The sequence below is a fragment of the Pelobates fuscus genome, chromosome 5, assembly GCF_036172605.1.
Source record: "Pelobates fuscus isolate aPelFus1 chromosome 5, aPelFus1.pri, whole genome shotgun sequence".
Lineage (NCBI taxonomy): Eukaryota > Metazoa > Chordata > Amphibia > Anura > Pelobatidae > Pelobates > Pelobates fuscus.
Genome location: NC_086321.1, coordinates 102,466,401 through 102,484,294, shown reverse-complemented (window position 1 = coordinate 102,484,294; position 17,894 = coordinate 102,466,401). Strand labels below are relative to the sequence as shown.

The window sequence follows — 17,894 nt, the reverse complement described above, 5'->3', positions numbered from 1 at the left end:
TCCTGTTATTTTTTGACAGTTTATGCTGATTTAATAGTAACCCACAGAGCTACCAGAAGTGTAGGACACACAAGGCTAGCATGCCTTCATTCTCCCCTTCTTAAAAGGTTGTTTGAGCACTCTGTTCCAACACAGAGACTTCTCAGTTGGAATCAGGGCTACATCTTTTTTTTCTTTCTTATACATCCAAAGGGTATAGCTACTAAATTATATATATATATATATATATATATATATATGAATATATAATATATAACACATATAGTGTTCCTTTAAAAGTTAGCATTAGTGTTAATTACTGATGTCACTGACATATATTCTTATGATACATTAAAGATGTGAGACTCTATAGTTCTTTAATTGGATTTCTCACTTTACCTGCCAATAAAAGCACTGCATATTTAATGAAAAATACCTTTATGGAAAACAATGTAAAACCAACATGATAACTTGGTCCATATTTATCAAGGTAAAATGAGCAAATCTGTGTCAAAGTTCTAAATATGATAAAGACTCCAGTTGCTAGCATCAGGTATGGATACACAGGAGGGGCAATTACAGACAATTATTTCCGTCTCTGGTTCAAAGTGGATAGACCAGGATTCCACCTAGAAGAATGAGCATACACTCATGTTTGTTGGATGAAATCATGGATGAAGCACTGGCATATCAATAAATCAGAGACAGGAAGCCATTGATAACACTCACAGTGCCGCCCAGCTTCTAGCTTGAAAACAAAATAAATACCCCCTGAATTGTACACAGGTTTTCTGCTAGAGTATTTTTTTACAACTTGGCTGCAGTTATTTGTGAGCATAGTGGAGGGATGAACCTTTAGATAATCCCTACTGCTAGGAAAAAACAAATGTCCCAACTTGTCAAGATGGTGGAGGGTGTTGCCCTGTGACTCCACCATGGGTTATCTTGATGCTTCCTTCTTATCTAACATTATGTTCCAGAGAAGCACATTCTTCACTTTTAAAGAAGCATGACATGTTACTCTATAAATATCAATTGCAACATTTAATGTCTGATTGGTCATCCTCAATCTCTCTGACATTCATTTACAGGGGTATTAACAAAAGGGAGAATTCAAAGTGAATTTAAAATTTAAAGCCAGTGTAGCCAAACTGAAGGAATCGTTGACATAGAGATTTGTTCCAGTTTGGATATTTTGACCTTAAATTTGAAATTTACTTTGTTTTCTTACTTTAGTAAATAACCCAGTAAGTCTGTCCTCCAAATTAACAGCAAAGTAGAGTATCTTTTAACAAAATCATAATTCCATATTTTAGAATTACAATAACCATTTAAAATTAAAATAAATCTTCTTGGATATCTATACAATCATATGTAAAACAATATCAATTGCTTTTAAATGATGTAGCATACGCAATGTTTATCTCACTGCAAGTGAGATGTGATTGGCACACTGTGACAGTTTTCTAACCAATCACAATTATTCATTGTTTATATACCCATACTAAGAAAATAGTAGCATGTCTACGTAGTGTTTATAGAGTATGTTTTATTCTAATAACAGTAGTGGGTACAGCACGTCTGTATATTGTGTATGCTAGGCTATTATTCTCATGCTGCAGTTTCGTGGTGCCCAATATTTTCTAGCCGCGGATGTCTGAATGACTTTCACAGGTTGAATTGTGGAATTGTTTTCAATATTTATTTCCTTGAAACAATGAAATGACTAAATAAAACATGAATCTTGAAGACTGGATTATTATCTGCCTTTGAATCTTTTGCCATGGAACAAACATTAAATAATGTTATCGTTAATCATTAAGTTTAGACAGCTATCACAGAGCTTCTTTGTTTTTATAAGAAACATTGAGTTTGTTTTTATTAATATTCAACTCAAGTATCAACCTATTTTCAAGAGTTTGTTAAGAATATCAAAGAGAGCTTCTGCAATATCCTTTTCCCTTTTCTGTTGCTGTGTCTTTCGTAGAAAAATATAACTTAATATTTTCTTGCTGATAGTTTTTGCATTTTTTAGGTTTGATGTAATTATGCTAATTATTTATAAAATGTTCTATTCAAGAACAACGGCCTCCATTTAATATTTTTGGATATGCTTTTCAAATGATTAAATATATTTGTGTAAACATTTAAAATGATATTTTCAAAAGGTGAAAATTAAAAATAAGAAATCATATATAAAAATATATATTGGAAAAAATACCAAAACATTAAAGTATTTGTCGTGATATTGAATAATTTTAAAAGTGTAACCAAAAAAATGAAATCAGTTGAAAAAGTTATCCAAAAATATTAAAGCGAGGCCAATGTTAGCTGTAGGTATAACCCCTACCCAGAACTGTCCCAACTTGGCAGGAGAGTTCCAATTTAGAGCCCTGACTTATTCTCTAGTGTCCTACTTATGGGAGAAACCAACAAAAATTTCTAATAAACGTGGATCGTTAGACTGGCTTGCAATGTACCCAGCTCATGAGGACGATAAGGTTTGCTGGCCAGCATGGCCGCTAGTTAGTGTGGTATGCAGTCATATGCCATGCATTCATATGCCACTTTTTCAATAGGAAAACCACCTATCAGATCACTGACATCCTCCCTCCTTCCACTTTTGCAACTCCAAATGCTTGGAGGTATGATAATAAGAGATTATTGAAAAAGGTTAAATTAAGAACAGATGTCATAGTGAATACTGCTGCACTTGGTAAACTCACATTTCAGATATAAAGAAATTCACCAAAAAAAAAAAATCTATAGAAAAACTAATATCATGAAAACAGTCAGTCAGAGAATGAGTAAAAAAAAGGCTATGTTTCAAGATATGCCCCCCTAGAGAAACACTCCAAGCACCATAACCACTACAGCTTGAGGTAGTGACTATGAGAATAAAACTGCCCTAACGCTGCACTATACCATTGCAAGGAGTTAAAAGTTGTTTAACTTCTTACCAGGAGTCCTGTTGGTCAAGGTCTCTGCCTTTACTACCAACACCGGAGAGCATGAAGTTCCTAAGAAGGAACTTCTGTTATTTGTCCTGACCTAAGCCCTGCAATGCAGATTTCTGTTGCCATCCTGAATAGCTCAGGAACCTACAAAGTAGTAAGAATTTGGTGTGAATGTACATAATCAATTATAAGAACTTGCAGAAACATGGAAAAACAAAGTTTTTTTTTATCTATAAAATTTTTTTGGCTTGCACAAATTACTGCAGCTGTACGTTTGCCACCTATTCATTATGCAGGTACACAGAAAAAGGGGAGTCAATTTTGCATAAGGAGCATAGGTTAGTATGATAATTGAAGCACCCTTTTGGATAAACATAACAGATACATTTTATATACCTATTTATTTGACTGTGTGGGTGTATAGAGTAAATCTATGTTTGTGTTTGTGTGTGCACTTGTGCATCGTCATTGTTTGAATTTCTGTATTTATGTAACTGTGAATATATTTGTTTGTGTGCAGTCTCAGAATTTGTGAATGCAGGGGTGGTATTCTGTGCATTGTAAGTATATGTAAATGTGTATTCATGTGGAGGGTCTGTGCGTGGTGTGACAGTAAGTATGAATGCAGATGTTTTATTAGATTAGAGTATCAGTATGTGCAGCAAGTTGTGAATAGTGTGTGTGTGTAGTAGTATGTGTACCTTAACACATTTTTTATTTTCTACACATGCCCTTATTTTGGCACTTCTTTACACCTTCAGTGTCTCTATCCTTAACTCACTGTAATAATTCTTCCAACGTACCCATCCCGTTAGTTTCTCTACCTGAGGCCTCACATTAGTGTCTATCCACATGTACCTAGGGTCTCAACATACCACCTCATTATTTTATGTTTTTCCTGTCCCCCTCTATCCATTTAGTGTGTCTCTCTCTAAGTACCCAACCCTTGGTCATATATCTTTTCATATACTCTACTCTCATGAACCTTACCGTTTCCTCGTACATTTTATACATGTACTGTCTGTGTAGCATGGTCAATCTATTTTTGGAAAATTAGCTAGGCTTTTTGTCCATATAATTAAAATTCAGTAAATAAGTATGAAAATCCAGGGAAGCTATATAGCTACCACACAACACCTGCACGCAGTGGTGTATTTTAGATTTGTGCTGCCCTAGGCATGCCTAAACGTAACCACCCAGAAGTCCCCTCTGGTAGACAGCCACTAGAGGTGGAGTTACCCCCTCAAGGTAATTATTGCAGTTTCTGAGAAACTGCAATAATTACACTTGCAGGGTTAAGGGGACTGGCACACTGCACCCAGACTACTTCAATGAGGTGAAGTAGTCTGGTTGCCTATAGTGTCCCTTTAAGCACACATTCTGACAGACACATTCTGGCAGTCACATACACACTCAATGTCAAACACACAGACGTCACTGACAGACACAGACTCACTGATCTGACACACACAAATTCACTAACACACTCATTCATTGACAAACACACACACGCTCACTGACACACTGACAGACACAAACACTGACAGACACTCATTGACAGACACACACTGGCAGTCACACACACACTCAATGACAAACACACAGACTCACTGATTTGACACACACATTCACTGACACACACCCATTCATTGACATACACACAAACACTGACAGACACTTATTGACAGACAAACACTGATTTGACACACACACACACTCAAAGACAAACAGACTCTCACTGATTTGACAGACACTCACAAACATACACACACTCACAGACACACACACACACATACACTCCATGACAGAGGGAACAGTGGGGACATCCCAGTGGGCCTTTGGGGGGGGCACCATTTTTTGCCGCCCCCTGATTAGTTCCTGCCAAAGGCAAATGCCTTGTTTGCCTTGGGCTAAATACAGCACTGCCTGCATGCAGAGATTTCATTGATTAGGCTATGTAGTGGAAAAAACACAGCCTATTCTCATACATTTGGTGGGTCTGCTACAGACTTTCTCAGAACTTCTCAATCCACCTGTTGCTAATGAATCGTGACAGGGTCTCTGGTCTTCAGTAATTAGTCCACACCTGCTCTCCACAGAACTAATGAGGAATAGGTGAAGGAAGTGCCATGTCAGGTACAACTGCTAAAGATATGCCGGCCACATTAAATAGTTTACTGCTGCCACTGCTTATACCTGATGGCAGCCCTGTGAGGTAGATTTTAGAGTGGCCCAAGGGGCATGTACCTAGTGACCTCCACGCCAGCCCGGTCTGCCAGTCAAGTGCAGCAGTATACACTGTGTATTTTATGAATGGTTAATAGTATATATATTGTGTGTGTTTCCAACTCTTTCCTGATAAGTTTCAGTATTTTCGGCTTCTATTGTCTGTAGTTTAAGGTGGTGTTGCTTAATAATATACTTTATGTCCTGAATATTAGCCCAGCATTATAATGGCAGCCTTTTATCTTCAAAGCAGTAATAGCCACATCCAGTGGCAGATTGCCCACTGGCTCCTCACACATGCTCTAGAGTGCTTCAGTCCAAGGAGCAGATGGGTAGGTCCACAAATCTCCCCCCTTCCCCTCCCAAGCCCATAGTTACAAGGGAACAACTCATTTTCTCAGCTTTATCTGAAACCTGCAAATGTTGAACACTGTCATATCCTTTCATGCTTCAGCAACGTACAGGACTGCAAAATGCAGTAATATGGAGATATTTTCTTTTATATGGGGGCATGGGGGAAACCGTAACGGTGAAAAGAGTAGTACTGTATTAGATGGAGGAGGTATGACGAGACCGGAGGAAAATGCTAGGAGAAAGAGGTAAAAATATAGGGTTCATTGTTTTACAAATGGTAGGAAAAGGAAATTAGAAAGGAAACATTAGCTAGTAGTTAACGCACACAAAGTTCTTTTAATCCTTTTTTGACATGTGTAGGCTTTGTGCATTTTTTTGCTTGACATAAACTTAACTAAACCCTTCCTGTGGTTCTCAGATATCAGCAAAGGTTAATACTTATATGGAAACAAAGCTTACCTTTTACAAACAAAACATTGCGTTAGAATATTTTTGCTTTTTTTTTATATTTTAAACTGTGTTTATATTGTAGTGAAATTAGCATTAGCACAAATAATATTAATTTCTATACTATTGAGACAATTTACAGCTACGAACCAGAAAACAATATAAATCTTTCACAGTCTTACAGTTTGATTCATGCTGACTGTGCTACATTAAGCAGTGAATTTGAAATCCTTGTTACAGAGCAATCTGTTTAATTTTAAGCCTGTCTCTAAGTATGGATAAATCCAAGTCTGACAATTCTTGTTCTTTAGTGTACACCTGCCATACTAATCCAAGCAAGAATAAAAATATAATTTGGGTGCAGATTTTTATTTTTATAAAATTGACCTTTTTATAAGAATGTTCCAAGTTGTAACTGTATGGTGGTGTTCAAACGAGCTTCCAATCTAGGAGAAACTATAGACATGAAAACACAAGATGAAGAGCAAAGTCTCAAGTTATGATTTCTTTAGTTAGTAATGATACAAAAAGTATGTGGCAAAGCTGTAAAATGGAAAGGTAAGAGTAGAACAGAGTGTAGCCACTTGCTCTATGAGATGAAAGAGTACTCTACCCTCTACTCAGGGCCGGCGCTACCATAAGGCGGCCCAGGCGGCCGCCTTAGGGCGCACCGGCCGTGGGGGCGCAATGTCAGGCTGTCCGGCTGGAGGGAAGCACACTGCGCTCTACTCCAGCCGGCTACTTTATTAAGCCGAGCGCAAGCGCCTCTGTTCAGCCCAGCCGCTTACCACCCGCCTAGCTTACTGCCACCCGAGGAGCCTCCTTCACTGGTGTCTGCCGCAGGCTGTGTGGAGGGGGTGGGGATATGAATGACATCATATCCCTGCTCCCTGTGTACCACACAGCGCGGCTGGCGCCCAGTGATAGGGCTGGGATGCAAGTCAGGACTCCACAGAGCCGGTCACCTGTCAGCATGCACCTCAAGGACCTGTATGTACAGTAGTTATGTCATTGTGGCTGTCTGTGTGTGTATGTATTGTATGTATGTCTCTGTGTACATGTATTGTATGTGTGTCTCTGTGTGCATTTGTGTATGCATTGTATGTATGTCTCTGTGCATGTATGTCTGTATGTCTCTGTGTGTATGTATGTATGTATGTATTTCTCTGTGTGCCTGTATGTATGGATGTCTCTGTGTGCATGTATGTATGTATTGTATGGATGTCTCTGTGTGCATGTCTGTCTTTGTATGTACGTCTCTGTACACATGTATGTATGTATGCCTGTGTACGCATGTATGTGTATGTGTCTGTCTGTATGTATGTATGTATCTGCATGCCTTTATGTCTTTGTATGTATGTTTCTGTATGCCTGTATGCCTCTGTATGCCTGCATGTCTCTGTACCTCTGTATGTGTGTATGTCTCTGTCTGTGTGCATGTCTCTGTCTGTATGTCTCCGTGTGACTGTCTGTATGTCTCTGTGTGACTGTTTCTGTATGTCTGTATCTCTCTGTCTGTGCGTCTGTATGATTATGTCTGTGTTTGTATGACAGTGTACCTGTATGACATTGTTTGATTGTGTGCCTGAAAAACAATGTCTGTGTTCCTCTATGATCGTGTAAGACACACAAAGGGATCTGGAGGGGAGGGACACACAAAATGGACTAAAGGGAGAAATAGCCACATAGAGGGACTGTGGTGGAGGAAAAAACTAAGAAAGGGGCTAGGGGTAAGAGACACAAAAAGGGGATGGGTGTAAGTAAGAGACAAACAGAGGAGGCACTAAAGAGGGATAATACATTCAAAAGAGGGAATATGAAACAGTAAAGAGGGTAAGAAAGTAAGAAATTCAAAAGGGGGTGGGGGGGCGGTTACAAGACACACAGGTGAAGATGCACTTTTTTTGCGGGTTGGGGGAAAGGCGGTGGCAAAATGCATCTTCGCCTGTGTAGCTAAAAATCCTTGCACCGGCCCTGCCTATACTGTACGCTTCCCTGAAGAGATGGGTTTGAAGGGCTTCTTAAATGACTGTGAACGTTGTGTACATCTCATAGGACAAACTGGAGCATACCATAGGAATGATGAGACCCTTCAGAAGTTCTGCTGATGATATTTACCAATGCATGTGTGAATAAAGTTTAAGCAAAGTTTAGTTGCAGAACAGAGGGATCAGTAGATAGGGTATTTGTGATTTAGAGTAGAGCTGGTGCTGTTGAAAGCTTTGTTTGTTTTTTGTTAGTATATTGAATTGGATTCTCTAGAAGTGTCTGGTAAATAAAATAAATCTGGCATAAACATTACCCTACTGCACACAATCTAGTATTCACCAAAGTCTAATGGCAGTTAACCCAACCATTTCAGGAACTTGACTTCACACAGGTGACCATTGTCTGATATATGGTTGCTTAGTCATGGAAAACCACTTATCTTAAAATGATGCTGCTTTTACAGACATGTTGAAAGTGTCTCATTTCACCCCCCCCCCCCACCACCACCAAATGAGTATTTCATAAAGATAATTCCATTTCCAATGCATTCACAAGCTACTGTAAGACATAGAAGGGACTACTTTGACTTATGCACGTTTCCCATGCCTGATAAAACTTGAAAAATACATTGTCTATGGAGGCTACCATGTTCTCAAGGGATCCTCTATAGACATCGGATTTGTGCTCTCACACATTTACAAGAGTACAGCATTAACTGAGGATCCATCAAATGGTCATGGTGGCGGCCACAAGGGGCAGCTTGACAGATTCAGGTAGGCAAAATTTGCCTTCCACTGCACCCCTGGGCCACCCCACTCCAAGAGGCAAAGTCACCTTTAGGTGTCTTTGGAACGTATGCAAAGACACCAGAAGGTGACAGAAATGTTTTAAAGTCATTAGTAAGTGCTACAATCAAGAAGCGTTCAATTTATACGCTTGTGTGGCCTACCAATTTGCCTCTCTGCTGTTTCTACATACACATTCAAACCTGATACTTATGTTGTTAATTTCCCTTCCTTTATGAAATGTGTATGCAAAACAGAGCAATGTCCTGACACATCTATGATTTTGACCCTGATGTGCTTACTGTCTAGTTTAATGATATGCAATTACGTGAATATTTAATGAATGTAAGCATTGCATCAGTCCTAGTAAAACCAGTAATCTTCCACAGGCATATGTAGGAAAATGTACAAATCCTCATAATTAATATACTAGATTCCCATAATTATAGGTCAGTATTTCTCAAACTTTAACGGAGAAGTACCCCTGCAGGTCTAAAAAAATCCTAAGTACTTCTGCAAAGAGAAAGTAATGTCTATTAATTTGAATTCCAAATGAAATGTGTAGACACTTATATTTAAATTAATCCCATAATGAAAACAAGCTTGATTAAAGGTAGTAAAGGACATTTTTAATATATATATATATATATATATATATATATAACAACAAATATTGTGTATGAACTATTAATCTAAACTATAAAAGTCACAAAATGAATATATATATACAATAGTTGTACACAGAGGACACTGCAAAGGACCTTTACACACCGGAAACTGATAGACACAAATTTTCACCCAGAGGACAATGACACAAATAGTTACACACAGATGACACTGACACACACATTTGCTCACAGAGGAAACTGACACACACACACACATTTACAAACTGAGGACACTGACACATGCACAGGACACTGACGCACACACATTTACACACAGAGGAAACTGAAGCACACACATTTACACACAGAGGACACAGACACACACACTCACTGACAGACACACTCTCACTGATTTGACACACACACTGACAGACACACATTTACTGACAGGCACTGACAGACAAATGCACACTCTTTCACACTCACAAATTATTGTTTTTTTTTTTTATTGTTTTTTTTTTATGATATTCCACCCAGCCTCCCTACCTTTGGGAGAGCTTGAGTGGATCCTTTGCCTGGGGTCCAGCGGGACTGCTGTCATCTTAATGATCTTCAGCTCCCTCGTGTACTGTCTAGTAATGCCAGGTCAGAGTGATATTATAACCAAAGCAGAGCGTGCATGGGAGCAGTGCTGAAATATCAAGAGTACAGCTCCCTCATCATCTCCACCTCTATTCTACACCAGCCGACTGCCTCCTAGCGGGGTGCTAAGATGGCTGGCCAGCTTCCTCTTGGAATAACCCCTGCCTTTGGTACCCAAGGTCGCGAAACTTGGGTATAGGATATGCTGAACTGGATAAAGGTGTGTAAATGTGTATATTAAAAAAAGGTGGAATTAAAAGAGCATAGCAAAAATAAAGAAACAGATGTTTGTAGTACATTTAACAGGTAGCATGTCCTTCTGTTAAATATCTATTTAAATACAGCACTTCAAGTTAAGATCATAGTAAGCGGTGCACAAGTAAAAATATTGAAACTGTTTTTATGGCTGATAAGTTGTCACATACACTGTAATCTGATTTAATCTGCTGTTTCAGTTAAAGGAGTAACTCCTTTAACTAAAAGTAGCTCAAAGTTTGTTCTCTTGGATGAATGGGTTGCAGGAATATTAGACATACAGGAAAATGGGGGAATTCAAGAATAGAGTGTTTTGTCCAAGGACACTTACTGGTAAGGTGGTCTGAATGTAAATCTGGGCTTACGCAGTTCCAATGCAGTGATGTTACCAGAAGTAGCCTAGCAATGATCAAGTTTTTTTTCTTCATTGCTTATGTCTATAGTAGTTTTTATACATATTTAAATTTAAATGTGTTTTCTTCTTATTTTTGTGGCATGTGAGAATTATTTGCTATATGATGGACTGAATATCGTGCCCCAACCTTCTTGACACCAGAAGAGGGTACTGCTTCGATGCACTATTCAAAATGTATAAGAACATAAAATAATCTATTGGTAAAAAAATAATCTGTTATAAGTGTACACAAAGGATATACTTAAGTTTTCTTTCATCATAATCATACCATTCACTGCTAATTCTTTAACTGAAGGAAAAAGAAGACACTTCTTTGATGCTACTGTAACTTTATATGTACATGTAAACATATAAACATAACATACACACACACACACACAAACATTTATAATAAAACATATTCTATTAAATTACTATTTCCAAACTCAACAACCCAAAGAAAATTAAAAGCAGTTGACCTTATGTGTATGAATAGATGTAAAGAAAAGTCATATTTCTTTCTCACGTTGTAATTTTAACAGTGTAATAAACGTAAGGAAACACTATTGTTGGAGTGAAAAAAAAGTGAGGTGAAAATTACTATGTGGCAGAATAACATCTGCATCTAATTCTAATTATACTTGATTAATAACCAAGTCATGCCCTTTATGTGTCAATCAGTCTCTATCTGGTTTAGATCATAACTCCAAGTTGCTTTTCACTGCATCCCGAGGAGCTATAGCTGGGAAACAATGAAAGATAAAATCAATGTTATGTCAAATCATGCTCTTCAGCTCTCTGGCCTGAATGTAATGTAGCAGTGCTCTGGGGCTCAAATACAAATCAGTGTCCCATCTGTTTAGTATTTCATGACAAAGTTTTGCTTTATTTAACAGAACGGTTAATTTAATTAGCTGGGAGTTTTGATTCCCCATTCATGTTGCAGTTATAAGTTCAACAGCTGTGAAAAAAAGTTTAGTTGGCGGTTTATGTTATCTAATAAAACAATTACATATAAATTGTCTTACCAGCTGTATTCGGTGGCATTGCCCTAGAGCACAATATAAAATGTGAACATGGAAAAGTACCAGCTTAAGACAGTAGAAAAAAAAAATGTTTTTCTAAATAGATTAAATAAACACAGGCACTCCTGTTTTTATCACTCAATATATCCAAGACTTTAGTAACTCTTGTTACTGATAGCCGCCTCTTTGTGAGTGTTCTGTTGCTTGCCAAAATATATCTCGATTTCAGTTTGGTGTTTTTTTGTATTTTTTTTTTTTAGAAATGCCCTGGGATATTGGACTTGTGCCCATGTTCCTATTGCCAGTCTAGTCTGGTTTATCAGCTTGTACATTCCAATTAATTAAAGACTGGGTAGTATCATATTATGATTTACAGAAATATCTAAAAATTCAATGGAGCAAACCAAAAATACTCATAATGCATGATGTAAAAAAAAAGTATAGGGTCACAATATAATTTCCTTCTGGTGTCATAACTATTCACCACAACAAAACAGAATGCACAATGATATCGTTATAATATCGGAACACATTATTCGGAACACATTATTCTTTAACCCCTTAATGGCCAAACTTCTGGAATAAAAGAGAATGATGGCATGTCACACATGTCATGTGTCCTTAAGGAGTTAAAGGAACATTACTCAGAAACAATGAGCATGTAAATAGTAAAATTCAAGCTTTAGCCTAATAGACCCTATGACCCGGGTTCAGTCCATCTACTCTTTGTCTCTGTGTCCTCCACTGGAGAAACGCAAGGCTCTAAACCAGATATGTGCTGAGGGGTCCTTCATGTAAAGTGTCCTTTGTGCAGTATTACTTCTAGCAAAGACATTTCCTCTACACAGCTACACTTCTTCAGAAACATATATTTTCATGGGTATCTTGCTAGATTTTGCCACGTTACACAGAGTCACGTTACCTTTGATGATGTATGTTCTAAAAGAATTCTAATTTTGTTAATGAAACATTGAGCTTCGTTCCTAACAACTCTATCATTTTAAACAAAGAACACGAAAGCCATGGCAAGTGACTGCACCAGAGCCCAAAACCCTACATTCAGTGTTCATTTCTTCACTAGGAGGTACAGTGGGAGCATCAAGGTTGACTGAACTGAAAGTCAGAGAAATGAATGGCCCAAAGCTGGAATTGTACTAGTTATGTGCAGTGTGTAGACTTGGACATTGCGATAAAAGATTTTTCTGTTCCATGTTTTAAATATGAAACAATATCACACTATATATTATCTTTTTATTTCTTTGTTTTTTGTCTGAGCTAATGTTTCATCAAGAGACAGGTATCAATGTGTGTTTTGTTGTGTTTCATACATGCTTATTGCACCAGAAGGTAATATGTCCACTGTGTCTACCTGAACCTTTTTATTTTTTAATTTTTTTTACATATTATGCTTTATAATTATTAGACTTCTGCATGGAAACATTCAGTTCAGCTTAATCACTTTGTCCCAAAAAAAATAGTTCAGGTAGGCTGGTAATCGCACTATTGGCAATTTGACTCATCTGCATATCACCCATGTAAAAATATTCATGAAAATGCTTTAGACAAGCTAAGAAGGTATAGAAATGGGCCATTTAGTGTACTGCAACATATAAATAGTATGTATATATTTCCCAGTACATTTGCCCCTTTTGGTTCACTAATCAAGTGAAAATGAAAATGAGGAGCAGCAATAAAATAAAAAAAATATTTTTATATATTATTGATAAAATAAATAAATCTAGTTTTTTTTTTACATTCCCTTTTCCCTCAATTTGCCAGTTCTCAATTAATCCATGCATAAAATCAACTACATAATCATCTGGATGTCTCCCTAACCAGCAATCATCTTTTCTCCCATTAATCACCACTTTTATTGGCACCACAGACTGACCTCCAAATCACAAATCACATCTTCGTCTATGTTACAAGTCGTTTGTTCAGTTACACGTCCATGGTGGGATGACCAACTAAATGGCCTAAATTTGGACAAATTACTATTTTTCTTAAAACAAATACACAAATCTAATAATTAGTTATTTTAATTCTTTTCATTTGAATTTTTAGATATTCTGTGGCTTATTGTTCTTTTCAATAGGCGGCAGCACATATATCGAGAACTTGCAATCTTTTTAACTTTTGGATGTAATATTAGGATTTGCCATGTATTTGACAGGGACAATGTTTAGAGAAACACAAGTTACTTTTGTAACCCTACAAATCTAGAGAACAAACGTATTGATTTGTTTATAAACTGAACCATAACCGATAGAAACCTACAAATTACACTCTTTTATCTTAATATTAAAGTAATTCAATGGATCGCTGTAATGGTTAAGGTGTAAAGAGGGTCATGGTTATCATTTCTCTCGTTTGTGTCAAACTGTTTTTAGGCATTTTAACAAACAACTTGGGCTTTTCTAATGTGAATCTGAATGTCCACATCGACTATACATCTTTGGATAGCAAACACGAGCCTCCGATTTAATAAACTTTCCAAATAATTTGATACTGTTAGAAATACATTCCGAATGATTTATCTGCAGAAGTCCCCATTAAAGTATGTGGGGATCTTTGTAGATAAATCATTTGCAAAGCTTTTCTAATACTATTGAATCATTTTGAAAGCTTATGAAATCAAGGCCATAATAATTTGGTAGTACTGGGAACGGGTTTGCCCAACACTCTGAGGCTATCATTGTTGTCAGAGTTGGATGGCAAAGCTGAAGTTCACTTTCCACATTAGTTGAGCTGTAGAACAGTTATTTTAAGTATTTTATCATAACACTTGAAAGTGGCTTGATGCAACAGTAATTATTTATCTTGTAATGGGTAAATGTTATGAGTATTGGCCAGTTTCAAGCAGCCATTTTAAACTAGTCTAATTTGATTAGTTGGATGAGTGCGTTTCAAATCTGGATTGAATTTTGTGCAGGATCAGTCTGATGTACAAATGGTTTATTTTCTCTCTGTTATAAAATGTGATGTGCTAAAACCAGCATCAGGACTGAATATGGACCCCCTATTTAGCTATTTGCGTTATTGTCCATTCCCAGTATTCTTTGTATACTCTGTTTTTAGTTTGTTAACCTAATTTGAGTTTCTGTAAATGGCTTTCCTAAAAATGATGGTTACGTTGTGCACCTGAAAGGTTATGGGTGGACATTACCTTTGACATTATTGGAGTATTATAGCTAATGTTAACCTAAAATGGTTAAGCAATATTGTTATAGTATCTTCCTCACATCAAAATTAAAATTGAAAAAAGTCTCATACATTGCTAAGTCCATGTGGAATAAAATGTCTGATTAAGGATCATATAATCCGCAACTCTTGCCTTTGAAAAAGTTTCAAGTAGCAATTATTTCTAAATGTACTAAGTGACTGAAGTACTTTGTATATTAATATGTAGAATAAATAAATTCACTTTTAAAGTAAGTATAAATGTAATTATGTACCCAGACTATACTTGAAAAATATAGACATGCAATTTAATTACTTCCACTAGATTGTGTTGCAAACTGGCTATTTTTACCTGCAAGTATCCATAAAAGTATGCACATGGAATATATTTGACAATGAGAAGCAAATTGGCCCATATCATTTAGAAAAATGTATATTTTTCAGGAACACTGTAGCATTAGGAATACAAAACTATATTCCTGATGCTAAAGTGCCCCGGTCACTAGTTAGATTTATGCACCTCCCTCCCCCTGTTTGACATAAAATGAAAAAGAAAATACTTTTTAATTACGTTTTCCTCTATTCCCCCGTTTCCACTATTTCTGTCTTTCCACTTTCTCCATCGCTGGTCCAATGGAGGAGCACCGGCGACCTGATGTTCAAGTGCCATATGCATATCTTATGCTTCTCATAGGTTTTTGTTTGGTCAGTGCAGCGGAAGTGCCTCTAGTGGCTATCATGGACGAAAGCCACAAGAGTTGTGTTTAGCCCTGCAATGTAAACATTGCATTATCTACAAAACTGCAGAGTTTTACTTGTCAGGGTTAAAATGACAGGACCACTACACCTTATCTCAGTGAAGTGGTCTGGGTGACTATAATGGTCCTTTAATTAAGTTGTCATTTACTTTTTTCTTGGTATGTATGAGCTGCCTTCAGAACATATGTAAAATGGGAGAAATATAATATATAAAATTAAATCACATTATGCTGAAATAGTGCATTGAAAGCTTGATTATTTTATATTATAATATATATTTAACTTACTTTGTTTAGGAGATTCTGCCAAGGATGTTCTGGCTGTTGTTCAAGAGGAACAAGACACAGGAGAAGATGAACCAGCTGTGATACACATTGCTCCACTTGCAAGTAATATTGAGGCAATCAAACCAAAAGAATATGCTATGTTAGACCTACAGGATGAAGATATTCCTAAAACTAAAGAAGAAAGCTACATGAATATGCTAAACTTGCCATCTGATGAGTCTGTAAAAGATCCACCTGTGATGTCCCATTACACTAGTGATCAAATGTCTCATGGAGTACATAATGCCTTGAGAGACCATATGACTTTCATAAATGCAGAGCAAAGCCAGTTGAGGAAAACAATGTCAAGAAAGATCAATGTGCTCAATGGACATGTGAAAGACTTAAGTAAATCTCTCAAGCAAATTACTGCATCAGAGAGGACAAATTCTCAACTTCTCATTCAACAGAATGCAATTCTGGAAAAAATTGCCTCTAATTTGATGCTTATGTCCCAACAGCAACATCAATCTACAGAATTATTCATAAGTGTCATACAACAGGGAATCCAGGCCTTCAGTGCATCAAAGGACCCATCATTTTCCACTAGATCATGTGCAACTGCAAGTGAAACCTCAACCAGGCTTAAAAATGAAAGTGTGACACCTGGCCCAAGTTTGCCAAAAAGTGGGTCACGTACGTACAATGGCAGGATGACCAGACCTAGTAGATCAATTGCACCGCATGCAAATAAAGGGTGCAGTAATTGTGGTAGACAATGAAGATGATTCACGATTAACTCCTGAATATAATGCAAAAGTTTTCATCGGAGAATGCTGCTATGGTGTTTTGGACCTATAGATAAGATAATCCATGTACAAATGACAATATCATATATTAATGGTTATCAGCTATTGTTACATGATTTTATATAAAGTTTTATATTTTTATTTTCTCTTTTAGGGTACTTCATAAAAACTATTTAAGATTATCCCTTTTTTGAACGTGCATGTGTCAATCAATTGGTACCGTGAACCAGTTTTAAATAGCCGACAGGGATAGACATCCTGATGACTTATTGATCTGATTGCTACATTCTATGAAATATATCCCTCAGCAATACTTTTAAAAGTTGCTTATCCTTGGGCACCACTTTACTTAGAAGAGTTAAAAATTAAAGTAGTACTCCAACCTTTCTTGGCTCCTCGGGGGAGATATATCGGGAAGGGCAGGGACAGCATGGAACAGGATGGCATGCCATGGGCTGTCTGGTGCCAGTATGCTGTGCGTGCTGGCATCAGCTGCCAATTTTGCACAGAATTGATATTAGCCAGTCTGGAACTTTGTTCTGGGCTGTCTAAGGACACTATCGGAGGTACGTGCACTGTTACAAAGTAAAACACTGCACATATAACCTCCAGGCACCACGACTGCTTTAAATCACTGAATTGGTCACGGTGCTTAGAGTAACGATTTAATGGCAGACTATCACTTGAATACAAACTGGTTGTTTTAATAACTGCTCTAACATCGAATGTCCCATTCATTTAATATTAGCAGAGTTATTGAGCACTGGTTACAATAAACACAGAGGATTCCAATCTATAATATTTTAAGGTGTGATAATGGCATGGACTTTCATTAGTCATTAAAGGGATAAAAGTTAACCTATTCATATACATTAATAAATAACATTTGGTAAGTAGATATATTATGTAATAATAACTACTATTTTTTATAAATCATAAAATACAATTTGTTACATGCAGAAAAATATTTCAAATTGAAGCAATTTAAGGTATGATCCATAAATAGAAATATATATTTTGGATACATTAAACATAAAATGCATTTTCGTTATTAAAAAAATAGACATTTTCTTATAAAATTGTGTTTACAAGTTAAAATAAGCCATACTTCAATAAAATAACTATAAAGCTAAATATTGTACTGTAGAAATTAGTTTCATTGCTATTTTTTTATGATCAAAGACAGGGACGTTTAAATATAAAACTACAGTTTAGAGAG

At 36.7% G+C, this 17,894-nt stretch overlaps 1 protein-coding gene across 2 annotated transcripts in view; it reads left to right on the top strand.

Annotated features, from left to right (window-relative positions):
- The window catches only part of SEMA6A (semaphorin 6A), a 166,564-nt gene extending 149,473 nt beyond the window's left edge, over nt 1-17,091 (top strand). For both annotated transcript variants that reach the window (XM_063454114.1, XM_063454115.1), the window contains one exon: nt 15,897-17,091. In XM_063454114.1, coding sequence (XP_063310184.1) covers nt 15,897-16,648 — 752 coding nt within the window. In that variant the 3' untranslated portion in view covers nt 16,649-17,091. The remainder of the gene's footprint in view (nt 1-15,896) is intronic.
- The last annotated feature ends 803 nt before the right edge of the window (nt 17,092-17,894 follow it).